Source organism: Excalfactoria chinensis, chromosome 19 (genome assembly GCF_039878825.1).
Source record: "Excalfactoria chinensis isolate bCotChi1 chromosome 19, bCotChi1.hap2, whole genome shotgun sequence".
NCBI classification, from domain to species: Eukaryota; Metazoa; Chordata; class Aves; order Galliformes; family Phasianidae; genus Excalfactoria; species Excalfactoria chinensis.
In genome coordinates this window covers 7611378-7638176 of record NC_092843.1, presented here as the reverse complement: position 1 = coordinate 7638176, position 26799 = coordinate 7611378, and the positions used below count along the sequence as shown (strand labels likewise).

Below are 26799 nucleotides of genomic sequence, written 5' to 3'. Positions count from 1 at the left end.
CTTTCAGAAACCTGCCCGTTCTTTAAATGCTCATTTTCCTTCTTTATTTGGTGAGAACCTGAACAGCTCTGGCTGTTCTCAGCAGTTCTCAAAATGTGTTTTTATTTTATTTCTAAAATAAAAGTCAGCGAAGAGTGAACAGAACCACAGAGGCTTATCGGCACTGTTAATGCCACGCGCTGATCCCCTGGAGGCCCTGCCCCTTTATGTAACACGGATTGTTTCAGCTAAAACAGCTTATTGCTCTTTGGTGTTTTTCTTTAAACACAGACATAGATACCTCCCTCCTCCTGACACTGAAACCCTTCTTCTGACCCTCATTGTAAGAGGGGAAAAATGCAATGGGAATCAAAATGCAACCTGTCCTAAGAGAATAACACAGACACGCTTTTCTCTCTTGCCTGTGATCTTCCTTTGAAGAAAAAACGCTCACCAATTTACATCTCTCAGGTGTAACTCCCCAATGGCAACAACACGCGAGGCCCACCCCTCATCTCTCAGTCCAAACACCCCCTGACAGTTGTGGACACTCCAAGCAAAGAAGAGAACAGCCTCGGGAAGGCCGCTGGCACGGCCTGACGGCGGCTTTGGCAGCCGTGCTGCAGTACTTACTTCCTGCTGGCCCACCTTCCCGGAAGCATCCAGCCAGCACCCAGGTGTCACCGCAGCTCTCCATGCACAGAGGTGAGTTTTCATGTCACTGCGCTGACCGCTCTGCCCTTCCGCAGCACAAATCCTTCCAAAGCAAAATTCGGTTTTGTGAAACTCCCGCTCAGTGCTAAGCTGTTGCCCTAACACTGAATGCTTATGAAAACGTCAGAAGAAAAAAAAAAAAAATCAGAACCTTTTTGAACCACTTGCAATCGGAGACCTGAACGGACTTGACGTGAAAACCAATTCAACCAACAGAAGCAATCTGCTTCCCTGGGCGTTGGATGAGATCCAGCTTAAAAGTTTCCGTGAAATAAACTAGGCTAAGCGCATCGGCTGCACAGAAACACTCGGTGTGAGGGGAGCCTCTGTTCTTCACATCTATGGATTGCCGACAGCCTTCACGTCCCACGGCCGAGGGGACACGAGTTGCCACACCAACCGCTGGCGCTGCTGTGGCCACGCGTGCCTCCCACCTGCGGCCGGCCTCGCTGCCGTCGGCGCTGCGGATGAGCCGTTCTCACAAGGCAGTGTGCACAGGGCACAAACTACTTGACCAGGCAGCTTCGGGTTGTCAGAAAACAGCTTAATGTATTTTGTATGATGGCGTTACAAGTGAAATTAATGTCTGCGTTGAGACAGCTGAGGAGCACACCTCGGAACCATTTATGCACAGTACAAAGCAAATGTTTACCCAAGTACGAATGAAACAGGTTGACAATTAGCTAATGCAGCTCTGTGGACATAAACCAGGTACATTTGAGCAGAACCAACATAAAATAAAAAGGAAACAGCCCTTTTCCTATCCAGTGCTAAGAGCAGCGCCGTGAGTGGTCGGGGAAGTGTCTGGGACATTGAAAAATTTCCGTGCCAGTGTTTAATGTGTTTATTCTACCGCTACTCTGCCGGGATAAAAATAACACCAGCAGGGCAGGCTGGCGGGACGATGGATCCCCTGTCAATACTGCAGTAATTGACAACATACAATTAAGTCTCACACCTGTTTATTGTAAGTAATTCATAGATAACCACTTCTCGTACACATTTTCACATTGGCTTTTAATGCTTTTGTTTTTTTTCAAGCTCAGGGACACCCAAACTTCATCTAAGGGTCATCTCTGCAGTTTACCCAGATCCAGAATGCCGTACCTACTACGTAAAACTGGTGCAAGTTGGTATCACTGCGGTGGGTAACAGAGATGGCTTGGAAACTACACAACCCAACATGCAACGCCCGTCAGCACGGGCTGCTCTACACTAAGGGAGGAAGGATTTTTGCTGGGGTGCATTCAACTCACATGCCTCATGTTGGCCGTACCAGCCTAAGTCATGCAGCTGTCTGCACGCAACGCTCTACACAGTGCAAAAACGAAGACGTCTATACATCTGGAGTAAGAACAGTGGTAACAAAGTCATAGCTACATATTCTTCTCTACATTTTTGTTTATTGAGACAAACTAATTAAAAGGCACAAACATAGGGCATATGTTTACATGGACATTATAACAAACATATACATTAAAAGTGTAGGAATGTGTTTCCTTTCTGCTAAACAGAAAGTTCCTAAGCTTTTATATATACAAAAGTTGTACAATTTGATGTCCTAAAGTACAAAAGATCATTTATAAAATTATTTTACACTAAGCTCTTTTTTTTTTTGTTGTTTTTGTTTTACTATGTAGTCCAAGCCCCTAGAACAGTTTCACGTAATGATGCGGATACCTGTCACCTGACCCAGCAGCCTGGCAATCACTGCTTGTACTGACACGGCAGGGTAGGAACGGAAGCGGTCCATTTTGACTAGTCAGTCCTGCTAGCACTCTGTGAAAATGCGCACACGCTAATCTCCATAGCTTTCAGCTTCATTAAAATAAAAACATCTCAACTCATTATTATTATTATTTCTTTTTTTTTTTTTTTCCTTTTTTTTTAATGTAGAGTCTTGGTTTTAGGGTGGGGTGGTTGGTTTGGGTTGGTTGGTTGTTTTTTTTTTTTTTGTTGTTTTTTTTTGCTGTTTTTTTTTTTAAACAAAGTTTTAAAAATGTGAATATGTGACATGATAGTCTAAAAAGTATATCTGTTTCCCTAGATTTTGCTTTCTACGTTATGTACAGATAAACAGGTTAAGAAATAAAAAGCACATGTAGCTTCAACATGTGTGACCATTTGTGGAGCAGTTCTGGGTCAGACAGTTCAGGCCATCGCCCCAGAACTCCCACAAACTGATAGAAATGTGTTAACACAATAGAAGAGTAACGTAAAAATGATGATGTTTGCAAATATTTACAAAGTTGAACAGATTTGCACAACACTTGATTAAGAAATAGGGGAGAAATTAAAAGACGCTCTCTGCTTGTCCTGAAGGGGCATCCTACCTAGTTAGTGGTTAGAATAAAAACTGTATACAATTTAATATAAGACAAAACTTCTAGTGAACAACTAACACGTCTGTCCCCTGCTGTCACACCAGCAGGTTCTGATTGGGAGGCAGAGGGCATAAAAATCACACCCAGTGCCTCCAGAATCTTCCAGCTTAAAGCAATGTTTCTTAAGTTTCAAAGCACTCCTTTTGCTCCTAGGTAAGAGTCCCATAGGGGTCTGACTGCTCAGAGACCATGTTTACATACATTTCGACTCCTCTTCTGTCAGCCACGGCTGTTTCTGGCCAAACAATAACAGTTTGATTTTTAAAAATGTTGACTACAATGCTATGTTCCCTTAGGGTAATATGTTGGGTAATATTTACATCTCCAAATATCAGGTCACAATCCCTATTATATGTCGAAGTTAGAATGATAAGTTATCATATGCTTTGCATATCAGAGCTGGTATCACCTTTCCCATAGGGAATGCTGCCTGAAATTATCATATTCCCAAAGGTAAAATGCATATTTCATCCAAAATGCATTTTTTTTTTTTTAATGACAACGTTGTAATTCATTTACTCATTAAAAAAATAAACAAAACCAAAACAAAACAAAACAAAGAAAAACCAAAACAAAACAAAAAAAAAACCATCAACACAGACAAAGATTCTATGCTAGCCCAAGAAAACGGACCTAAGGACTGGCAAGTTACAATTAGCCATCTGCCCTCTTACAGACACAAAGGGGGTCTTTGCTAGTGTTTAGATTAAAATAATTTGCTAAGTTATTCAGGGGGATAAAACATAAAACTGGTTTTTAACGACTTGCTTAAAGGTAAAAAAAAACAAACAAACAACAATACGAAACCTCTGGCAAATACGTATCTGCTCTAATTCGTCATCAGTCGGCTAAAAGGTAAAACTCACGTTAAATGAAGTGCTCCAGTGAAACTCAAGATTGAACCACACGAGCCAAATCAACAGGGGAAGATGCTACTACGCTCTCTGACGGTGCGTGCCCACGGTGCCTTAGATTGGATGTATGATTAACTTAAAACAAAAGGGGGGGGTGGAGGGGAAAAAGAAAAACAAAAAACAAACAAAACCAAAACAAAACAAGCAAACAAACCCCAAAAAAAGAACTGCTGGTAAGGATTCCATTTTAATCCTTTTAATACTGTTGAGAAATTCTTTACCAGGGAGGAGACGTGGGCAAGGCCTGGGGCAGGAAAGGCATGCTCTCTACTGGTCTCATTGCTATATTTAAGGGACCAGCTAACGTCATTGGTGTAGGGAGGTTCATGGGAGACGTGATAGTGACTGGGTGTGCTATATTCACTGGAGCGGTTACTGGGGTGGGAAGATTGACCGGTGTGGTGAGCGTTAATGGAGATGTCATGGATAATGGACTTGTTATAGTTACAGGATGCCCTAGGTTCATCGGACTGGATATATTAACTGCACTTGATACATTTACTGGACTTCTCATGCTCATTGCAGCTGCCACTGTGACTGGGTTTGTGATAGTCCCAGAAGCCACAGAGGACGTTATATTGAATGGAGTAGTAAGAGTCACAGGCGTAGTAGCAGCAGTGGAGGTTTGGCACAAGTTAGCAGCTTCTAAAAATGAGACATAAAAAGACAAAAAGTTTTTAACACATAAAAAACCATGGACGAGATCTAAAAACAAAAACAAAAACAAAAATCAAACAAGTACAAAGGTACAAATTCTGGAATCATCTTCCGTTAGGAATTATTATCAAGTTAAACCCGTTAACATTCTACAGCCTACAAGAAATACAAACTCTCATGCAGTTCATTTGAATTCAGTATTTTTTCCCCAGGAAATCAAACAAGGTTGTCTTATAAAAAGGGTTTCAACGTTCATAACAGCAGTAGCGTACAATCAAAAAATCCTCCCGAGAGGAACATTATAAATAGAGGAGAGAGTGTACATACCGAATGGTACGTACTCTATAGCCTTCTCAAAGGTGAACTGACATTCTGTGAAGGTTTTAAAAAGTCGTTATTAGGGACTGAGAAGCACAGCTCATTGCAATATTTACCCGCTTACTTCATTATTTCTACTAAGCTGTTCCACCGATCGCGGTGCTCCTACTGAGCCATTTCCAAGGCTCCCGAGTCCAGAGAGCCTCCAACCCCACCACCTCCTCAGCTCTCACACAAAGCTACCGCCCCGCACCAAGCTCTGCGTTACTCTGTTTTGCAGCAAGCAGGAATTAAGCACCACATAAGGAAGAGCCAGGAGGCCCGTGCCCGCTGCTGGGCACTGCCGGGCTGCAGCGTGGGGATCGCTGGGCATCAGCACCACCTGCCGGCTGCCCACACTACGAGGCTCCAAAAACAGAAGCAGGCTGATGACCGTGGGTGAAGGAAGGGGGTGGCTGCTAGAGAAACCGACTAAAATGTATTCTAGGTCAAGGTTACAGCACGTCTAAGTCGTGTCTTATTCCACATTTGTAGGGTAGGACACCAAGCTCAGTCTACACCCACGTGTCAGGTAAGCCAGGAGCAAAGAGTCCACTCTTGCCACTTGGGCAACACAAATGTACCAAGACAGAGTTAACTTTGAAAGCAACATTAGCCCCATTCAAGGGTTACTGTTGGTTCTTCAAAGTCCATATCTAGGAGGGGTGGGAGGGAAGGGAAAGAGTAAAAAAAAAAAAAAAATGAATAAAAAAAACTGTGAAAATAAAATAGCGTAAGACTAAAAAAAATCCCCCATATTGTAAAGCCAACACAACAGGTGGCACCAGCGCAGAACCAGCATGAGAAGAGCAGCACACAGGCATGACACTGGCTGGCCTAGCTTCGCCCTCCAAGCGCAGTCACACACCAACAGCCCACCCACATCCCTTCAGTTCAGTTAATTAAACAACTAACATCCATTCCATAGTATTTCTCCCCACTCCCCCCCCTCACCCACCAGTCCGTCCAAAAGCAGATTCTGTTACAGCGTACACATAATGGCAACAAGAAAGGGAGGGGAGAGGAAACAGGAACAGGCAGAAAAAGGTTACTTGGATTTTCTAAATCCAGCACCCCTTTGCTTTATCCACTTAGCGGCCTGATCATGTTTAACGTCTGCTACTGCTACGTTTTAACATGAACAAGTTGTTTCTAAACTGTCAAATCACAGGACTCAATTCAATTGGAATGACAGTGAAGGAGAAAGGAGCTAGCAGCCTCATACACAAATATGACCTAGAAAAGAGTGAAGAAACTGAAAGGAAGTTTAAGAGAAAAAGGGGAGAAAAAAGCAAGTTGAGAACATTTATTACTAAAAGCAGCCAGTGAAAAGCAGCAAGAGGTCACTAAGATTTCTTCTAAAACACGTAATCTACAAGAGTCAATGACAGGCATCAGAAGGCAAACTGCTGCAAAAAGAATAAGCCAGCAGTAGCAGGAAGCTTTAAACTGTTGTACACCAAACAAGACTCTGAGCTGAAGCAATCTATTCTCTACAAAGCTGACGCACTGACCAACAAAAGGAAGCTATTCAACTTTGGTGACAGTAGGACAGGGACGTGTAAGCTGGGTGCTAGCAGTGATGAAAAGCACTTTCAAGATGAGTTAATTTTGGAATTAAAAAAGAGATGGAAGAGTAAATTCCACAAGTTTCTGCAAACTTCATGCAATACAATCGAGTTATAGATAAAGTGAATGGAATAAGTAAGGAGAGAAAGGCTGGAAGGGACACAGAAAGCATTCACATGCAAGCTGATGATGACGTGAAGACAGAGGTGTTGTACGTGTGTACATATATACATAGAAATATATATATACACACAAGTTAACAACGGGTAAATATACATAAACACAGCTCAAAACCACATGCAAGTCGAAAAACACACTCTTGCCTTGGAGCAGATACAAACATCCTTTTATAATTGATGGCTGCTACATATGCTCTGAAGCACAGAGATCAGCGGGAAGTAAGCAACAGAGATCCTTTACGAGCTTAATTTTGGTGCTGATATCCTCCTGCTCATTTTTAGCTATGCCTTCTAACTTCTGAGAACGACATTTTCATCTACCACTCTTTTCTGACTCCTCAAACTCCCCATATAACCATAAACTCCATTATCTTATAAAACCAAGACAGTAAGTACTGATTCATTTTACCTTTCTTCCTTGCTTTGACGGCCTCTTCCCACAATCTCAAGGTCTCTACCTGCTTTCCAGGCCAACTTGTGACATGCTGCTGCTGCTGCTGTTGCTGCTGCTGCTGCTGCTGTTGCTGCTGCTGTTGTTGCTGCTGTTGCTGTTGTTGTTGCTGCTGCTGCTGCTGCTGTTGCTGCTGCTGCTTCTGATTGCTGGTCTCTTCACTCATGCATGCTATGCCAATTAAGTAAGAACACAAATTCACCTTGAAAATTTACTCCGTTTTCTGCTGAGATGACAAAGGTTTCTTCCAAAAAGAGTGTGGAATCTCGCAGGATTCCAGGAGCAAAAAATCACAGAGGTGCTTATAAACCATGCAATTAATTCTGCATTTTATACAACTACTTTTCCAATGTTTAAAACAAAATGCAAATCAGGAACATCTGCTTTCTCTGCCAAAAACGAACCCTCTTTCTTATTATTTTATTTGTATTTTAGGAAGACTGAAATAAAAGCCCACAGCGAGTCTCTACAACTCAAAAGTTGAGTTTTTCTTTTCAATCTCAGCTCCATTTCTTTCTTAAAAGCCTTTTTACTTTTTCTTCCAAGCATGACTTTAAATTTTCAGTTTACCCTGTCATACAGAACAGCACGTTACTTCCCCCTGGCCACATCGCAGCTCATCATTTCCACCTCTACCAACTGCTGTAGCTGCCTCGGATGAACTGGCTTAGCACCGCTGAATTGGCTTAGGAAGCTGGAGCTGAAACCCTACACCTCGAAAAATATCTCGCATCCAAATTTCCAAGCTCAACAATCAGGCATTTTCAACATCCCCAGCAGCACAGTCTAGCAGCAAACCAATTCCACATATGCCAATTTCTACAGAAGAACCTGTTATGAAATATCTATTTTTAATAGGTGCGAATACCCACAGAGATGGGTATGTTCTTGCATTTTAATGTAATCAAAGGCAATTCCCTTTGCAAACACATTGGTATTAGAAATGCTTTTAAAACGTTCACCTACTTTTATTGATGCCTTGTTTACAGGTATTACAGTTGATACTTTGGCTCTGCCCGTGTGTCTTTAAGTGGCTGGTGATATATGCTGCACTCAGAAGTTTACCACAGATATTACACGATACCTTTCCTTCATGGCGCACCATGTGTGTCCGCAGTCTGTCTTTGGTGGCAAAGGCAGCAGTGCACGTCTATATGAAGGACAACAGTTAGACTCAAAGTGCAGACAGTATCGTTACAGTATGAACTGCATGCCCACTGCAAACCTGTTCCACTTTCTAGGTGCAAAAGGTGTCTTAGGTGTGCTGACTACTTCAAGTTTTGCCTACATTTATAGAGAGACCAAAACCAAACAGCTGAGCAGAGCTCAGCATTACCCGGGAGCTTCATGGAAGTTGGCTTCAGAGATGACTAGGACAAAAAGAGCACCCTCGACTACCTGAGCTGTCCTAAAGCACTGGGTTGCCTTACCTAACAAAGCAAGAGGTGGCTTACAAAAACCCACCTACAACAGGCACCGTTGGTACCTGATACCATTTTACTATACAAAGCTGAAGTGTTCGATTACTTCTGCCTCCACCAAATCAGAAGAGGGAAACAAAACCTTTTCTTAAAGCCATTCTTTTTACACAAAACTTTCATATATACGATGAGTCACTAAAACACAGGTTAGAACACGCAGGTATATTCCAAGCAAAACAGTTAATTGTTCAAAAGTATTCAGGTTATTTCTCTTACTCTAAGTCATCGATTTATGGCAACATGCTTTCACGTTCTGGCAAAACAGCACATCCAGAATCAACTACTCCACTGCACTTCTAAGGGATATACTGAGAAACGCACTGCACACGTGGCTGTGCTGAGCTGAGGACACTGCTACAATCCTCCTGCTAAGTGTACCATGAAACAACTCCGTTGTTCTCCAGGAAAGCAAGAAGCCTCTCATCTTCCTGCGGGAGCAGCCCCTGCAGCCTTTCAAACAGATGCTAAGTGGTGCAGATGAGACCTTATTCCCAAACCCACATTCCACAGAAAAGTCCAAGAGCAAATGCGGTTCTGCAACCATTACTCCCCTGGGATTCTAACTATACAATGATATATTGTTCTTAATAAATAATGGTAGCCCTTACTTGGCATTTGAAGGGTCTCTCTGTTGAATGAACATGTTTAACGTGACAGCTTAAATGATCAGGCCTGCAGAAAAGAGAGAACAGGAAAGAAAAGGTGTACTGTTACAAATACGCAGCAATGACACCTGGGCTAACAGTGCCGAACAGCGCGCCCTGCAGCCCACACCCCCCTGCCCACACTGACTGCTGCCCGGGGTCATGCAGAGGAGCCACAGCCTGCAGTGTAAAACTTAGTTCTTACGCAGCTAGAAAGGGCAGCGCCTCATGTAGAGGTGACAGACCGACAGCCCTATGGCTCGCCTTGCTGAGGGGCAGGGCGACAGCCTGCTGTGCCCGATGGCCTCAAGTGGCTCTGCGAGCACCACCAGCAGCACGGATGTGTCCAAGGCAAGGAAACCATTTCACAACATTGTGGCTAAAGGCGACGGCTCGCTGCCCTCCTGGGCCCCGGAGCTGAGCACAGCTCTTATCCCCTCACCCCTTTCCCACCCCTCGCTGCAATAGCTTAACCCCTCTTGGTTATAAAAGCCAATACTTGAGCTCGCCTGGGATTTTCTACATGGTACCTCGAGAAGCCTTTTCCACAAACACCACAGGTGTACGGTTTCGTGATGCCACCCTCGTGAGACCTCACGTGGTAGGTCATGCGATCCTTTCTCTTGAAGCGCTGATTGCAAATCGGACATTCGAAGGGTTTTTCATCCGAGTGGGACAGCTTGTGCCGGTTGAGGTGGTACACGTCCCTGAAGGCCTTCCCGCACATCTCGCAGGCGTGGTTCTTCTTGACAGGTTTGCTGGGCTTCTTCACCGTCTGCGTCACTGCCATGGCCGTGGCACCGGCGCTGCTGCTGGGGTTGGTGGCGGAGGAAGACGTAGTGACTGTGGACAGGATGCCCGCGATGGTGGACACCAAGGAGCTCCGGCTGTTGTCACCGGCGATGGTGGAGATAAGGGGCACCATTGTGGTGGGAGTTTTCTTTGGCCGTGACACCAATTTTATCCCCGTGTGGCAGGACTCGTGGCGCCTCAAATGGTAGCTGTCCCTGAAAGCCTTACTGCAGTAAGTGCACACAAAGGAGGTTTTAGGTTTTTCCTTTTTAATCCCGACAATAGCATCCTTTAATGTTTCTGGTGCGGGCTGAGGTTTCTGCGTTATTGGTAAGGGCAGAATCGGCTTCTGATCGGGTGGCTCCACCGCAGAGCTCAGCAGAGGCAACAAGCTGTTCTGCGCTGCCTGCTGTTGGTGATGGGAGGCTTCGTGTGCCTAAAACCAAACAGTCACATTTCAGTCCCCGGGAGGGAAGCTCCCCTCGACGCGGTGAGAACATTTACACGCTTCAGGAAAGCAAATGTTAGAGCGAAGGCCATCGAAGTGCCAAGCGGGAGAGTTACGTAAGTTTGGTTTCAAACAGGGTAACTCAACGCGCGCTCCAAATGCGTACACGGCGCAGTCTGCGGTGAGTAAGTGCAGCCAGGCACACACCGTAGCAATCAAAGCATTATTAAGTTTCCGGAGGGCAACATTTCTCGTGGAAAACAACGAGGCGCCCGTCAGATCTTTTACGGCCGTATCGCTTGATCTTTACATAGCAGATAACTCGTTTTACTAACGATCCTATCAGCTGCCCCAGCAGGACTATCTTTGGAGCTTCTGAGCGCACCGTCAGAGTTGCAAAATCCCGCCCCACCTTCCCACTTACACCCGGCTTGTTGCGCGCCGCGGATTCAGCTGCAGCTGCCTGGAGCTGAGCTGCGATAACCCATCTTGTTCAAACAACGCGTTCATACCAGCGTGCGAGCACTGCAACCAGAGCAACCCAGCCCAGAGCTGCACCACTCGGCAGCACCCGCACGCTGCCCAACGCCCCGCACAGCCGGGAGCTATCAGGGACTGGAGACTGCACAGAGCAGGGCAGGGGAAGAGCTCGAGGCTGACCCGAAGCAGCGCCCAACAGCTGAGAGGGACAGAAGGGCTGGGAGGCGCTCTGGAAAGGCAGAGGGGCACCGGCACTGTGCCATGGCAGGCGGCCCTCAGCAGAACGGCAGCCCCTGGGCACGGAGTGCTGTTCATTTGAAGGCAGAAAACACAAACATCAAACCTCACCCATCAGACGGGGACAAAGCCTGGGCAGATACAAATTTAAAGTGGTTTAGAAACCACACAGAGCAATTCTGCCTAATGGAGCATTAAAATAAATCACTCCAGCACCTTAAGCCAGTTTAAGCGCATCTGTATTCATGATGCATCTCGGTCTCATCAGAGCAGTTTCAGATCAGCCTGGGCATTAGTGCAGTCTGCCCGGTGTGAAGACAAGCCTGTGGAACTCGCACTCAGTGCGAGCTCAGTGTGAGCTCAGTGCCACAGCCTGCCGGGGCTCCTTTCCTACAGCTTTCTTCCCAAAGCAACATGCGATGCTTTCAGGACTCAAAGCTGGGCACTGCAGCCCCCACGCATCTGCTTTTGTTTGGCTGCAGACGGACAGCTTTACAAAGCACAGCCTAGCTAATGCTCTCAGTACACAAACCAAACTCACAGCGCCCTCACAAGAAGGCAGTGCTCCTGGAAGCACGCTGTGCTTCTTGTGGGGAACCCCTCACAGACAGCGCTTCCCAGCAGCAGCCCTCAGCCCCGCACAGCCCCGCTCTGCTCCCTGCTCCGCTCACACCTCACAGCGCGGGGCCGACGGCCTTTGGATAAAAGCCATCAGTGGACACAAACACTGAGCCACGTGGGAAGGAATACGTGCTCTGTAACACTCCGAGCCTATCTGACAGGAAAACAGTTTGCGGGTTCGGTATGATAACAGGAGAGCAAACTTGCAGGAGCCGTCAGGAGCCTGCACAGCCCTGCGGCCATTAGGAGCGTGGGATGCACCGGGCGCCCGCATGTCACCGCTGCAGCACCGCAAACAGCCACGGCATGGCTGCGTGCAGAAGGGATCAGCACAGAGCAGAGCACAGGGCCGTCCTGCTGGCCACGCTGCCAAAGCAGCACCATACACCACCTCCTCACCACGCAGCTCTTGTCTGAGCCGGGCGGCAGCCGGGAACTTCCACCACGGCTGTGCAATGGGACACCTCCATTGCATTAAAAGATAGGAACAACACGCATCAAAAGCAGAGAATTAAGCAAGCTGTGTGCTCCAATACAGCTTAATTTGGAGAAGAAAAAGAACAAAACCACTGACACATTTTACAGCCAACTTTAAATAAGCATTCAACAATGTTGTTAACTGCGGCAGGAGACACTTAAGAGCACCTAAGGATAGCTCCCGAGATACGGTTTCAAAGGCAGAGCTAGCAGATCGGATAATAGGAGCCCAAATCCTTTGGACCGGGTTCAAATTCGCTCAGTTTATGGTTATTTTTAAGCCTTACAATATCATCAGCTCTCAGAGGCACCGAGGCACTCCTTCCCACCAAAGGGACACGGTGGCTGGCCACAGACCAATGTATATTCATAAGGCTGCGTGCTGCGGGGCTGCTGCTTACGTAAGGGCTGACGGCCGGGTGAGCAGCCGTGCTTCTTTCCATGCAACCCCTGGCACACAGCACTGCCCCACAGCACTGCACTGCCCCACAGCACTGCACTGACCCCCCACAGCACTGCACTGACCCCCTACAGCACTGACCCCCCCCTGGCACTGCCCCTTGCTTGCCCTTAGGGCCTTCCTAGAAGGAGCAGTTTGTACCCTGCTGCTCGGGACGCAGCACCTGCTGCACATAGTGGCCTCTCACAGGGCTGTGCTGAGATTCACTCTTCCTAACGTTAGCAGCACATCAGCTGCTGTTCCGACCGCCTGGTGCAGCTCTCGGGGCTGTGCTACCAGGCAATCCTCCTTCCTGGGGGGACAGCAAGCAAACAGCCTGTGTGACAGAGGGCTGCAAGACGCGGCGCTGCGAACTTCCAGCGCCAGAGGCAAAGAGATTTTTGCGCTCCAGCCTTAATGTGAGAGCAACAAATTAGCGTGAGTCATATCCCGCATACCCTGTTGGATGGACAACTTTTGCTTCCCGGGCCGATACTCAGAGCGGGTTTCGAACTCACAGGGATGGCTCATTGCACACCATGAGCATCGCTTTGGGAGCCAAAGTCAGTGACGGCCACGCAGAGCAGCCACAGCTCAGAGCAGCCACAGCTCCACCTGGAAGAGCCGCCTGCCAGCACAGCCCCGCCGGCACATAGAAACCTCCTCGAGAAACACCTCGCTACAGGTCACAGCCAGACGCAATGGCCATCGCAGGACAAACCGCCCCTCGGGAGCCTGTAAGGCACCCGAATAAAAGCCCCCGGAGAAGAGCTGGCGGATGTTTGTCCCGTTGTGTCATTGAAGCCATGACGTACTTTTTTGTCACTCATTTGAGCCAACGTGTTGGGGAGAGCGGGGAGAAGGAAGGACAGAAAGAACGGAGCGCACAGAAGCACCTCGTGCCGCTCGGTTCTGCACGGCACTCACATCCCAAGTTCCCGCTTTTAACAAAACGACTCCAGACACGGCACTCCGTGTTTATTGCGGGGCTGGGAAGCTTTATTAGCCGGGGGGGAAAAAGAACGAAAAAAAAAGATAAATCGGAGTCGAACCGCCGGTCCGAAGCTGCCCGATGTCGCTTCCCGGCCCAACTACGGCGGCAAAACACTCCGCCGCACCGCAGCGCGTCCCCGCCGCTGGGGATCGCGGCGCCCGGACATCGCCGAGGTACCGCCGTGGTACCGCCCGGCTCTCCCGGCCCGGCCCGCACCGCCCCGCGCGGCTCTCCCGCACAACGGCGGCCCAGGGCGCAGCGCCGGGAGCGCTTTACCTCGAGGGCGACGATGCGCGGATTTATTCAACTCCCCTTTTTGCGACGCCGCAGCTCCGCGCCCGATCGCCGGCCGTGCTTACCGAGGAGCCACATAAAAAACAACGGCGGCGGGGCGTGCGGGAGAGCGGGGATGCGGCTGACAAAAGGCCGGAGGGAGCTTCGGGGCGAACGGCCGCCTCGGAGGCGGAACGCGGCCAGAGCCGGCGGGATTAACGGCCCCGCAGCGCCGGAGGCTGCGCCGTGAGCGTCCTTTTGGCGGGAGGGGGGGAGAAAAACTCGAATAAAGATGAAAGTAACAGCGGGAAAGGGGATAATCCTCGTGATAACGGCGGGGCTGCTCCTCCCGACAGCGCGCACGGGCAGCAGAAAAACACACAACAAGGGGGGGGGGGGGAGGAGAAAATAAAGACGGAGAAAAAGTAGCGGGGAGAGCAGAAAGGAGAGGGGAGCGGAGGAAGGAGGGAGGGAAGGAGGGAGGCCGGCGGGCCGCGCCGCGCCGCGGGGCCGGGGGAGGCGGGCGGGGGCCGGGCGGCGGCGCTGAGTGACAGCCGGGCCCTGGCGGAGCGCGGCGGCCGCGGGGAGGGAGGGAAGGGAGAGGAGGGGGGGGGGGGGGGGGGGGGGCGCGGGCGGCCGCGGCGGGGCCTCACCTGAAAGAGGAACGCGGTCCAGTTGGCCTCCATGGCGGGGGCGTCCCGGCCTCGGCGGGCGGCGGCGGCTCCGGCAGCGGCTCCGGCGGCGCGGCGCCCCCCTCCCTCCTTCCCCCGGGCCCCAGCTACATGGAGCCGACAACAAAGCGGCGGCGGCGGCGGCGGCTCAACATGGCAGCGCCGAGCGGCCGCTTCCGCTAACCTCCGGGCTGCACCACTGCGGCCCAGAGGGGGGAGGCGGCGGCGGCGCGGCCCGGCGGGGCGGTGCGGGCCCGGAGCTCCGCGGCGCCGCCCCCGCCGCTCCCTCGGCTCGGGGCGGGCGGAGGGGCCCGGGGCGGCTGCGGCGCGGCGGCGGGCGGGCGGCGGGGCCGGGGCGGCGCGGCGGGCGGGCCGCCCCCCCCCCGCGGGGCTGGCAATGGGCCGGTCCCGGGCTGGGGAAGCCGAGGCGAGAGCTGTGGCGAGAGAAGATGGAGGAGCGGGCGCGGTGTCCAGGGCCGCTGCCCCGCCGCCCGGCCCCGGGCGGGGGCCCGGCCGCGCCGCCCTCCGCTCCCCTCCCTCCCGCCTTCCTTCCCCGCTCTCCCCGCCCGCCGCCCCCGCCCGCGGCGCGGGGAGGGAGCCGGCAGGAGCCGCGGGGGCGGCGGCGGCGGGCGGGGGGCGGCTTCGCCCCGCGGGTGCGGGCGGAGGGGCGGGCGAGGGGCCGCCCCGGGGATCCCTCTGCGCTCCCGTGCCGCGCCCCGGCGCCCCCACCGCCCCGCGGGACGCCCCGAGCCGCACCGCCGCTCCGCCGCCCCCGGGCCTCCCCGCCGGGCCTCGGCTCGGCGCCCCCCGCGCCTCCCAGCAGCGGGCGGCCCGCGTTCGGCGGCAGCCGAGGCATCCTCCGTGCGGCACCCAATGCAAATCGAAGCCACAAACAATTAAGCGAAGCTTACCCTTAATTACGTGTTTACACACATCAAGCGCGGCCCCGAGAGCGGCGGCGTTGGGGCCGAGCCGCGCTCCGGGGGCAGCGCTGCCCCACGGCTCTGCCGGCAGCGCACACGTGTGCGTCCGACACGGCGCTGTGAGGGGCTCGGAGCCACGACGGGCCGGAGGGAAGGAGCTGAATGGGAGCCGGGGGACGCGAGGAACACGGGGCGAGGACGGCGCTTCCCCTTCCTGCCCGCAGCTGCTCTCAGCCTTTCCCAGGCCCAGCCCCGCATCACCGCGCTCAGCCCTCGGCCGTGGGAGCGTCTGCCCCGTCACTGTGTCGCAGACACAGTGTTTGTCACCATTGGGTTCCACAGAGCTCAGTGTGCAGGGCTCCATCTGCTTCACCTCAGCGATGCATCCCGTGCTACTTCCCCCCTCATTGAGGCGCTGGGCTCTTCCACCGTTGGGCGCTGGATGATCGATAACACTTGGGATGGTGCCGGCAGCACGCTGGGCAGGCTGGGTTTGCCGCTGCAGCGATGTGCTGGCTCAGGGGGGACACGGCAGGGCCCCAGTGCTGCATCCTGGTGTAAAGGACCCACTGTGTTTCTCCACCTCCCAACCCTGTTGCAGAACAGCAGCGCTTCTGCTAATGTCTGTGCTTGCAGCTGTTGGATGCACCTTCAGGTACCTGTTCCTCAAAACCCCGGTGTGGGAGATGAGTGATAATACCAACATCTGTTTGCAATCCAATAAGAGTTTTGCAGAGCTCTGCTATGACAGTACAGAGCACACAGACACACACACAGACCAAGGGGGAACACACCAAATACTGACCCTGGGCTGCAGGAGCCCTGAGCTGTGAGACAAGCGTACAAACAAATGGAGAGGACCGCAAGGGTTGGCAACATGAGTGTACCCACAGCCCACCCCACAGCTCCTGCTGTGCCCAAATGGGGCAGAGGGCAGCTGCCATCTCCTGCCCTGCACTCTTGTCTGCCACAGAGAGAGCTGGGAGAGGAACCCCAGCCTTACAGAGAGGGAAATCGCTGCTGCTGGCGGCACTTTCCTCCTGGCTGCTCGGTTATTTTTGTTAGAGCTTATTAATAGGGCTTTGCGAGAGGGTTCTTTGTGGAGGGCTCACACTCACTTCAATTAAAGGCGAAGAGAACCACCCGAGCGTAGCACTGAGTCATCGAAGAAATCCCAATCAGTAGGAGGCCAAACTCGATGTTTTGGTTCATTTTACAGTTAAACAACCAAAAGGGCATAAAGCACCTTCAGGAACAGAAGAACATGAGGAGAATGTTCGGCACATCCTTACTAAGCTGTAAGGGGAGAGGATGGGGAGCAACAGTGGGCTCCTCTCACATGAGTGTGGCTGGGCCCTGAGTGCAGGACGGGGAGCAGCCCCATGTGTCTGGGATGTCCCAGAGTCAGGAGAAGGCAGCAGGGAGCGGAGCAGAGCAGAGCAGGGAGCCCCAAGGGGAGCGTGAGCTGCAGGAGAGTGTTGGTAAAGGGCAAGCCCGTGCCAAGCCTGACAAACTTCCCTTTATGCAGAATTATAACTGGAAACATAAAAAGCCACAGTGTTTGAAAACACCTATTTACATTTTCTATGCCCCAAAGCACAATAAACAAAGGTTAGATTTGTAAACTCTCTGTCTTAATTAACGCAGCACTGCTTTGGACAAACCCACGCAGCAGGTGACTTGGCGCGGTGCGCTGTTTAACTTGTACCTTCCAGCTGCCTTAGTCACCGAGCTGGGACAGCGATAACATCAGCAGCCACCACTGCGCCCGGGCAGGCAGTGAATGTGCAGCAGGAATTTCTAGGGCAGAGAGATCCCCCCGGCCCGCTTAGCGCCCGACACGGCTTCTCCTGCCCTCAGAGCAAAGCCTTCCCCGTCTCCTCCCGCCCGGCACGAGGACAGGAGCTCTGCTGCCGCCCCGCTCTGCATCCCACGCCCGGTGCCGGCAGCCCAAACCCGCACACCGCCGCGGTGCCGCCGCCAGCCCCAGGGGCAGAGAGTGGGACAGCCCGCGGCCGAGAGCACCGCCTGTCCGCGGGGCTGGCGGCAGGAATAACCGCGGATAACTCACGGAACCACAGAGCCGAGCGGCTCCCTGCACCGTGGCAGCCAATAAGCAGTTAACGACGCGCACTGTGCGGGCGCCATTAGCTGTCCTGTCCTGTGCTGGTGCGCAGGGATGGTGGAAACGGGATGCTCCCCCCCCCCTCCCCGGGGCAGCAATTCCATGCCTTCCCCTTGCAGCACCCTGGGTGTCAGCACTCATCGAGGGCTGCGAGACACCAAAGCTGGATCAGTGTTTCCGCTCTCCGTGCCTCTCGCGCGGTTCCAAGAGCGCAGCACGGATTTGCGCCCAGCAGGACGACCCGCACCGTCCCCAGCCGCGCGCCGAAGCCGCAGCGCTTCCCCAGCCCGTGGCTGCCTGCTGACACGCAGCGCTCCGACCCCGTTCCGTGAGCGTGTGCTCGGATGGCTAAGAATAGAAAATGTTGTCAAATATTTCAGCTTTGGAGGAGCCCTGCTCTGTTTATGCTCTGCTCCTGGAGCGACGCGGCGTGCTTTGAATTTCACAGCTCTGCGCGGCTGAAGAGCCCTCGAGTGTGTCAATAAGCGGGGATGGCGTCACCGAGACCGCTGCCAGGGGCAGTTCCCTTTCGCTGCTTTCCTAACTTTGTGCCTTCTCTATTTGCTCTCCACGCAGCCTCGACTTCCTCTTCAAACAGATCCGGGCTGCTAAAAAGAGACGGCAAAATATGAAACTGGATGGTGGGGCAGCCGCTGGTTGCTGTGGGGCTGGTGGGTGGCTGTGAGGATGGCATCCCCAGCACAGCTCCAGGACACGGCAATGGGAGTCCTGGTGTCCCCCGAGGGAGCTCCCACTACATCACCTCTGCTGGAGCAGAGCCCAGGGAAGCTGCTGGGGCTGGTGGATGACCGTCACCATCACCACGACACCCCACTGCCATCTCCCACTGTGGTTCCTCTGCCATCTCATGCCCACCGGCAGTGCTGCTGCTGGCACTCTTCAGCCTCAGTGCTTGGCAGGGAGCTCCCAGTGCCATGCAGAGCATCCTCTGTGCCTGGCAATTAGTGCGTCTGAAAGATCACTCCACTTTTCAAAAGAGAAAAATAGGATGCCGGAAATCAGCAGCCAGCGAGGCTGAATCACCGCAGCCAGGCAGGCATTATGGCAGTCAATGGTGCAGCAGTAAGAATCTGCTCGGTGTGAAGGAGTTTCGTTTTGAGGCCTCAGCGGGGATCTCCACTCTCTTTTCATGTTATCAGCACCGAACTTCGAGGTGCCCATCCCCATCACAGACCATCATGGGCCGCCCTTGGGGCTCCCCCACTGCCAATCACTCCTATCTCTGCAGTTCCACTTACGCACATCCCTGCTGCCCCATGGATGACAGACGCTGACACAGCCCTCCAATGGCAGCTCGCTGCTCCCGCCCCGTGCCCGGCATGGCCCCGAGCAGCACTGCCGCTATGTTTAGCCCCGCGCTGGGGAAGCGGCGTTATCTCTTCCCACCTCCTTGTCCTCAGCTGAGCGTGCACTAATCTCCGCTCAGCACCTTGCGCTCGGGGCTGCCCCATGCTGGCAGTGCTGCACAGCCCTGCACTATTACGTTGCTTATTCCACCACAACCTTTCCCATCACGCTGCTGCTGCCATCTGCCACATTGCCATCCCATCCACGCTGCTTGGAACCGCCACATTGGCTGCCAGCCTCGCTGCCATCCTCGGGCACGCTTCATACCCCCATTCTGCCCCGGGGAAGGGCTGCAGCTCACGGACACCCAGCAGCACGGTGCCACCCACCCACACTTAGCATCAGATCTGCTGCCATGCCCCGGCTCCATGCATCCACATGATGCACAGCACCAGAATTCTTCGTCTCCTGCAGCTCAGACACCCCTGGCTGCACCCCGACCCCAACACACTGCCCTGGCAACACGTCTGCTGCAAAAGCTGTTTCCCAGCTCTGTGCTTGTGCTTTGAAACTTCATGTGGCAGCCAGAGAAGCAACTGCACAGCAGCGCTCCTCTGCTTCATCACCAGTGACCATTTTTAGTCATAATTCCTTTGGGGCTGAGGGCTGCACAGAAACATCCGCTCCTGCCCCGCTCCCTTCCCTCCATCTGCCAGGCCAGCAGTGCCATGCAGCCGTGCACATGGGGTCAGCGCTGCACAGAACAGTGCAGCCGTGAATGAGGGCAGCTGGGAAATCCCAGCACTAATCCCTGCTCCAACACCAGCAGCCCCGCAGCCGCTGCCTCCTGCCCACCCGCAGCCATGGAGCCGTCCGCGGGCAGCAGGCACAGCAGGCACAGCAGGCACAGCAGGCACAGCTCCTGCCCCACTCGTGCTGTGTGCCCGCGTTGTTTGTTCTTTGCTGTTTGCCTCGAGCAGGACCTGTGCCCGTGTGTGTGTGTGGGGGGGTTAATCTCATTTGGCAGTTATGGATTTTCTCAGTGTAATCAATGTTGGCACATTCGCCTGCTGTGCCGGGGAGGCTCTGCCGTGCAAAGCAGGGGCACAACCCCGTGCTGAGAGGTGGCTGCTGTGTGTGGGCACGGGATGGAGGCTGAGCTGTGCAGCAATGCTGGGTGTGCAAGGTCAGGGCACGCCGTGCCACCGCTGCCCCTGTGCCTGCAGCTCCTCCACCTGCAGCTCCTCCTGGGGGGACACCTGGAGCGCAGCACACTGCCAAGCTGCTGCACTCCATCCTTTTGAAACGTGTGCCCCCATGGGAACACAGCCGGCTCTCTCAGCTGTGTGGGGTCGCAGCCCCCAGCATCACCCACCCCCATAAGCAATGGGGACTTGTAAATTGTATTATACCCAAAGCACAAATCTTCAGCTGAGTCACACAAATATGAAACTCGCTTACAGGATGAATTAAAGCTATTAGAACACAGAGGTAATTACTCATGCGAACAATGGCCTTTTCAACTCTTTTAATGATCACACAAATTAGTGCATAAAATTATGTTAATAGCCCCATAACTGTTGCACACACACTCAGCCCTTCAGTACGCAGCGGGTTGAGCAGCACAGGATGGGCAAAGCCAACAGGACGGCGCCGTGCCCCCAGCCCTGCTCCTGCTGCATCCCAATGGAGCTCCAGCTCCGTGCCGGGCAATGGCCACGTGCTGCACAACAGCTGCACGAAGGCAGCACAAAGCAGACCCAGAGCAGCTGGAGGCACTGCAGCCTGAGCTCCTGCTGCCCTCATGCATATAGGAAAGACTTCAGGGAAGGGTCCTTACACTGGAACTGCTTGGAATCCCGTTTGTTCATTCAGCTTTCTACCTGAAATTGCTTTAATTGCAAATTAAGAGAAACTGCTCTTCCTCGCACAAAGGCAATGGGGAATACTTGGCGCTCGAGGGGGAAGTTGGACTCTCACCAAAGCTGCAGCTATTCCTGGCAGAACCAGGGATTGTTATGGCCGTGCTGTGGAAGGAGCAGCAAGCTGCCGCAGGTGGGGCAGAGCCCTGCAGCCCCGACTGCCGCTATGGGAGCGAGGGAGGCTCCGCTGCTCTAAAGCAGAAGTGTCTGTTAAAAAAAAACATGGCAAACAACCAACAAAAAACCCCAAACTGTGGTTTGTAGGAGAAACCACAAGCTTTCTACCCATTTCTATTTCAGTGCTAACGTGGGGTTTATTAAGTGCTCCGCTATCAGCGTTGTGCGCAGTTAAGGAGGACAGAGCCCTCCCTCCCCGCACAGCACACAATGGGCGCAGTATGGGTTCGCTGTGAGCTGCCAGCTGCGGGGCCCAGGGCAAAACAGAGCGGCCACACATCCCCGGGGCCAACAATTGCCCTCAGTGTACCAACAGAGCAGCGCTTCGGCATCACACGGCTGCCTGCAGAGCACACCAGCAGGCAGCTGCCTGCAGCAGTGGGACGCACAGGGCTGTACCCACCCGCGGTGCATGAGTGCTGCAGCCCTGAAGTGCTGCTGCTCCCACCCGTGGCTCGGCACACCAACACCAACACCGTCGTGCTCTCGCTGCCTCGGGAGCACCAGCCTTGCAGAGCCTTCCTACTGCTGTGAGCTGCTTGAGACCGTAGCAGCAAACGATCCCACACTCTTCCCCTGAGCAGTTTGCTCTTTCCAGCGCTCTCCAGTTCAAGCAAACCCTTCAAGTTTTCATTCTCTAGTAGTTTTGCTTCCTTTGCTTTACAACTCTTCCAGGCTCACCATTTCCTGAATGCAGGTGACAGAACGGATCAGATTCCCACGAGGTTTTGGGTCTGTGGCCAACCTTCCTGCACTGACAGCACTGTGCGCTCCCCTCCCTCACTTATGTATCTCAAAAGCAAAAGAGCACCTCACACACACACACACACACACACACACACAGCCAGCAGCACAGTATTTCTGCATGGATGCAACATCCTGTACCAGACTCACAGCAGCTGCCCAGCCCAAAGCTGCTCATCTCACCCTGAGCACGTATCTGCATTCCTGCCCGGCAGCACAGCAAGCCTCTGCCCTGCCCTGGATGCTCCACTCGCGGCTGTTCCTGCACACACACAGCAGCATCCTGCCTGAGCAGCAGCCCGACAGCCGCCACGGCAGCACTCAGACACTGGCAGACAACCGCACATCCTATGGAAAGTTTTTCTGCTCGCTCGGCGTCAACACTTGAATTGGTTGTAAACCAAACTCGGTCAGTTCACCGTTACCTCATCAGGAAACCGAAGGAACATCCACATCCTTCACACTGGATGTGGCTCCTGCACGGAGGCTCTCCAAGGCTGCCAGCACTGCAGAAGCCAGGTGTGGGGACACAGCCTGCAGTGTCTGAGCGGTCTGAGGGAGCAGAGGGGAACGCTGGGCTGATCTCACGCTTCTCTTGCACAAACAGGCTCCAGCTGTTATCGTTCCCAAAAGCGAGGAGCCTTTTGTCAGCGGTTCCAGCTCTTCCTTCTTTTCCCCTACCCAAGAAATCCCAGCCGTGTCCCACGGGCGCTGCTCCTTCACGCAGGAGCCCAAACGTCGGCGCTTCCTGTGGAACAGCAGATCCTTGTTGAACACAAGAGCCTTTTTGTGCGCTGAGCGAACAATGCTGCAGCTCCTGGTGGCCAGCAGGGATTTGGGAACCAACAAATGATGAAACGGGGCGGGATTTTGTAAAAATTTTATTTGTCAAAGGAAAAAAAAAATAATAAAGAAAAAAATAAAAGAAAAAAAAAAAATAAAGGCAGCAGCCAATTGAAAGCCTACGTCATCTTTAGCTCCAATTTCCGCCTTGGAATTTAGAGAAACAACTTTTGGTGTTGAAACAAACCCCCCTTTTCCCCATTCAACGTTTACCATCTACTCGTGCTGAATCCTTCCAAGGAGATCGCTCCAGCGTTACCTCTCCAGGTCCTCGCTTTGCTCCTTTTACCAAAAAATGACAAACTCCATCGTGCATCATAAGGGCTCCAATCGTCACAAATAGGAAAAGAAAAAGCTTTGGAATAGCCAATTGAGTTGAATAAAAAAATCCACACGAATGCGGTTTGGTTGGGGCAGGAATCCACTCCTACGTTCCTGGTAATCTGATCCCGCTCCATGAATCCTTGCCATTCAGCCTCCCTATCCTATCCACATTATGATTTGAATCCAATGATCCAGCTCCAAGGATTGGGATCCAGTGAGCCCTCTCCAATCCAAACCTTTATAACCAGCAAAACCAAAAAAGAGGAGGCAAAAAGTTAGATACCGCAATGAAAAAATAGGATTCTGGGGAATGATCAGTTATGTTTGCCATCAGTTAATACAGATGTACAGTAATAACTATCAATTCCCCAAAACAAGCTTCTGAATGGTGATGCTATATCTTTTTTTTTTTTCTCTTTAAGAAACGTTAATTATTTGGAGGAAACACTGCAATATTTACATATGCCAACTGAAAATGCCAACATACTCATTGCTCGTACGGTGGTGCTCTACAGCTTCTGTGGTTGCAAAAAATGTTTATGAAATTGGAAAGGTTTACTGCTAAAGCCGTCCGCCTACTGCGCCTCTCAGCTACGGCCAGCACCCCCGGCTGGAAGGTAGCGGAGTTAAGTAACTGCAGCTCTCAAGCATTACCGGTGAGTCAGTTCGGAATTAGGCTGGGGAAGGGCTGACAAACGATTCCCAACCAGGTTCTCTTAGTATTTGGGTTTTTTTTTTTGGTTTTGTTTTTTTTTTCCCCTTTCATTCTGATACTTTAAAAAAAAAGGAAATGAAATAGCAACGCTGTATCAGTCACACAGAGGACATGCAGATTTTAGCAGTATTGATATTATACTCCCATTTAAAGATACCCTTGATCCGCAAGCGTGGAAGTACTGCGGGATGTTAACGCTTGTAACCAAATGCCGCGGGACAAAGCAAACCAATGCTCCCACCCCTGTCCCGGTTTACTCCTTTAAAAAAAGACTAGAATGGAATAAGGAATTACACCAGCAAGTACTGAGCCACAATTGCCAAGAGGGTTTTAAAGAGCAGAGCAATTGTAGCCTGCAGTGACCGAGAGGTGCCTGAAGAAGTGACACGCAGGCGCACGTTCTCAATTCACCTGTCTCAGTATAAGGTCAATACTGCCAAGTTCATCTGTGACAATAGCACTTGGAGTCATACCATTGCCTCCATTATTGATCTGATCCTCCTCAATCCTCCTTTTGACAATCCTAAAATGATTGACATGTGCTCCACAATCCTTTAATCCAAAGCATTCTTAATCCATCTCTTCAGATATGTCTACAGAAAGACACACGAAAAGGCAAGATAAAATATAAGATCCCCCAGAAGAGACAAGTTAGCCACAAACATCCCAACATCCCCAGCTCGCATGAACCATAGCTGAACACTGAGACATTTACACAGCAATACCACAGTTTGAAGAGTGTTGGTATTTAACTAGAACTAAATTGAAACAATCCTGACTGACATCAATTAAAATACAGTTTACCAAAGACATGAGGGGGAATGTTGTTGTTACGGAGCAAATACTCACTAGGGATTTTACACAAGAATGCAATTCAACACTTCAGCCAATCTGAATAAAACAGCTTGAATTTAAAAAAAAAAATAAATTGAAAGACTGTACTGAGTAAAGGAAAACTGTGTACAACATGGGGTTCTACAAAAAGATCAGAGCTAGTGATCGTTTATGTACGAGATCGGGATCTGCTGTGGCGGGGAGAGTAGCGTGGAGATCCTCTGCTTCTTCTTGGGGAATAACTGCGGCTTCTGCTGTTGCTTCGACTACGGCTTCTGCTACGACTACGGCTGCGTGACCGAGATCTTCCATAGCTTGGACTTCTTGGACCATCAACTTTAACACGGATGTAGGCAGTTTCTCCCTATTGAATAGACAGAACTTTCGATTGAAAGGTCTAGGCTTCGGGGCCATCGTTTTAGGCATGCTGACAGACTGCAGATATCGTTTACTAAGGCACAGAAATAGACATCAAACTCTTAATAAAGTCTATTTCGTGACAAACTGACAGCAGACTCAGTTTAGCTGCTTTGTGTATTAACGCAGTGATCACCACACATTCCTTACCTTCACATCCTACTGTTAAGCCCTTTGTATCCAATTCTGGCCAAAAACAAGTAAGTGTGAAACCTACCTCATGAGATCTAAACTTAGTGTTATCCAGTTTTCGCACAGCGTAGGTCATATCTTCCTTCCGTACAAACTCCACGACACCAGTGCCATCTCGGAAAACATCAGCATAACATACATCACCTGCTTCACGCATGTGATCCTTTAAATCCTGCCAACTTCCACTTGGAGGCAGTCCTGGATAAAAAGCAATACCTGGCTTTAAAACCCGATCGGGTGAGCTTCTCCCGTAGGGAGGACAGCGTGAGGAGGGCAAGCATCATCCCGCAGCACACAAGGAAGCGAGCAGATCGCCCCGAGCACAGCCGTACTGTATCCGGCACCCCTCCCCCCTCCCGAGGCTTCGCAGGGAGGAGTCGAGCCGCGTCGCCCCCAGCAGCCTGAAGGACCCGGGGGAAGAGAGCCGCGACTCACCCGAGACGATCACTCTGTACTCCGATCGCCGGGACGGGGGGCCGTATCTGCCCCTCGGGGCTCCGCCCCCTCCGCCGCCGCCGCCTCCTCTGCCGGTGCCCCGGCCGCTGCGAGGGAACTCCACGCGGAGGCGATACCCATCGTAATCGTAGCCGTCCCGCCCGTAGACGGCGTCCTCGGCGTCCCTGCGGGTCGGGACGGGCGGTGAGCGCGGCCGCGCCCTGCCACGCGCCGCCCCCCGCAGCGCCTTTGTTCCCATTACCCGCGGCACCACCCCGCCCCCACCGGCACCACCACCGCCATCACCACAACCACCACCGCCATCACCGCCCCCACCGACACCATCACCGCCCCCACCGCCCCCCGCCGGACCCGGAGCGCAACGAGCGCAGCGCTGAGGGGGGAGGGGAAAAGAGTGCGCAGCGCCGGGCGGCCCCTGGCGTGTGGGGCGGAGGGAGCGGGATGGCCGCCCGGAGGAGCCGCTCCGCCCCGCGGCTGCTCACCTGGGGTCCTCGAACTCCACGAAGGCGAAGGGCGGCCCGCCGCGGCGGTTCTTCAGGTCGATGTCGCGGATGGCGCCGTACTTGTAGAACACGTCCTCGATGTCCTTGGTGCGGATGTCGGGGGGCAGGTTGCCCACGTAGATGCGGCAGTCGTTATTGCCGGCTGGGCCGCGGATCACGCCCCCTCCGGACATGCCGAGGTCGGCAATGGCTGCGGCGGTGCGGGGCCGGTGCGCGGAGCGCGAGCGGGCGGGCGGGCGCGGGGCCGGGCCGTGCAGACGGGAGCGCACACGCCGCCTCCCCCAACCGCCGCTTCAAAATGGCGACCGCGTCTACCCTCGCGCTCGCAGCGCGCACTGATCTCACCCCGCGGTGCGGCTCCCCCAGTGCCGCACTACGTCAATGCGCTCCGTGTCTCCCGCCGCGCTCTCGTCCTCGCGCATGCGCGGCAGCGCAGAAAAGTAGTCCTTCTCTTTTGCCTTTCGCCTCCGCGGCTCCGCCAAAGAGGCTGTGGCTGCGCGAGGGGCGCCGCTCCCGCCCGCGGGGACGGGATGAACTCGAACGTCCCCCGACGAG

The 26799-nt window shown here is 52.7% G+C and overlaps 2 protein-coding genes across 3 annotated transcripts; both read right to left on the bottom strand.

The window, feature by feature from the left end:
* Window positions 1-769: 769 nt before the first annotated feature.
* VEZF1 (vascular endothelial zinc finger 1) lies at window positions 770-15004 on the bottom strand. The gene is made up of 7 exons (XM_072353463.1): window positions 14744-15004; window positions 9860-10557; window positions 9294-9357; window positions 8171-8354; window positions 7163-7375; window positions 4976-5020; window positions 770-4636 (listed from the first exon to the last, which is right to left on the bottom strand). The coding sequence occupies exons 1-7, from the start codon at window positions 14774-14776 to the stop codon at window positions 4209-4211; spliced, it is 1665 nt and encodes a 554-aa protein (XP_072209564.1). The 5' UTR covers window positions 14777-15004; the 3' UTR covers window positions 770-4208.
* Window positions 15005-22825: 7821 nt separating this feature from the next.
* On the bottom strand, window positions 22826-26799 carry SRSF1 (serine and arginine rich splicing factor 1). 2 transcript variants are annotated; one of them, XR_011905617.1, is made up of 6 exons: window positions 26224-26798; window positions 25721-25905; window positions 25311-25483; window positions 24854-25040; window positions 24316-24435; window positions 22826-23363 (listed from the first exon to the last, which is right to left on the bottom strand). XR_011905617.1 is itself a non-coding variant. In XM_072353588.1 (5 exons), exons 1-5 carry the CDS (start codon window positions 26415-26417, stop codon window positions 24413-24415), a joined length of 762 nt encoding a protein of 253 aa, XP_072209689.1. In that variant the 5' UTR covers window positions 26418-26799; the 3' UTR covers window positions 22826-24412. The 2 variants fall into 2 exon arrangements, 1 of the variants encoding a protein (XP_072209689.1); XM_072353588.1 differs by having other exon boundaries at window positions 22826-24435; window positions 26224-26799.

Bases quoted from the DNA above. Each gene is read 5' to 3' on its own strand.
- VEZF1 (XM_072353463.1), bottom strand. From the start codon at position 14,776: ATGGAGGCCAACTGGACCGCGTTCCTCTTTCAG. The intron at 10,558-14,743 runs GTGAGGCCCCGC...GTTTGGTTTTAG, and splicing joins GGACCGCGTTCCTCTTTCAG to GCACACGAAGCCTCCCATCA. The intron at 9,358-9,859 runs GTACCATGTAGA...TCTTTTCTGCAG, and splicing joins TGTGGAAAAGGCTTCTCGAG to GCCTGATCATTTAAGCTGTC.
- SRSF1 (XM_072353588.1), bottom strand. From the start codon at position 26,417: ATGTCCGGAGGGGGCGTGATCCGCGGCCCAGCCGGCAATAACGACTGC. The intron at 25,484-25,720 runs GTGAGTCGCGGC...CTTTTTATCCAG, and splicing joins GTACAGAGTGATCGTCTCGG to GACTGCCTCCAAGTGGAAGT. The intron at 24,436-24,853 runs GTACATAAACGA...GTCTTTCTGTAG, and splicing joins CCACAGCAGATCCCGATCTC to ACATATCTGAAGAGATGGAT.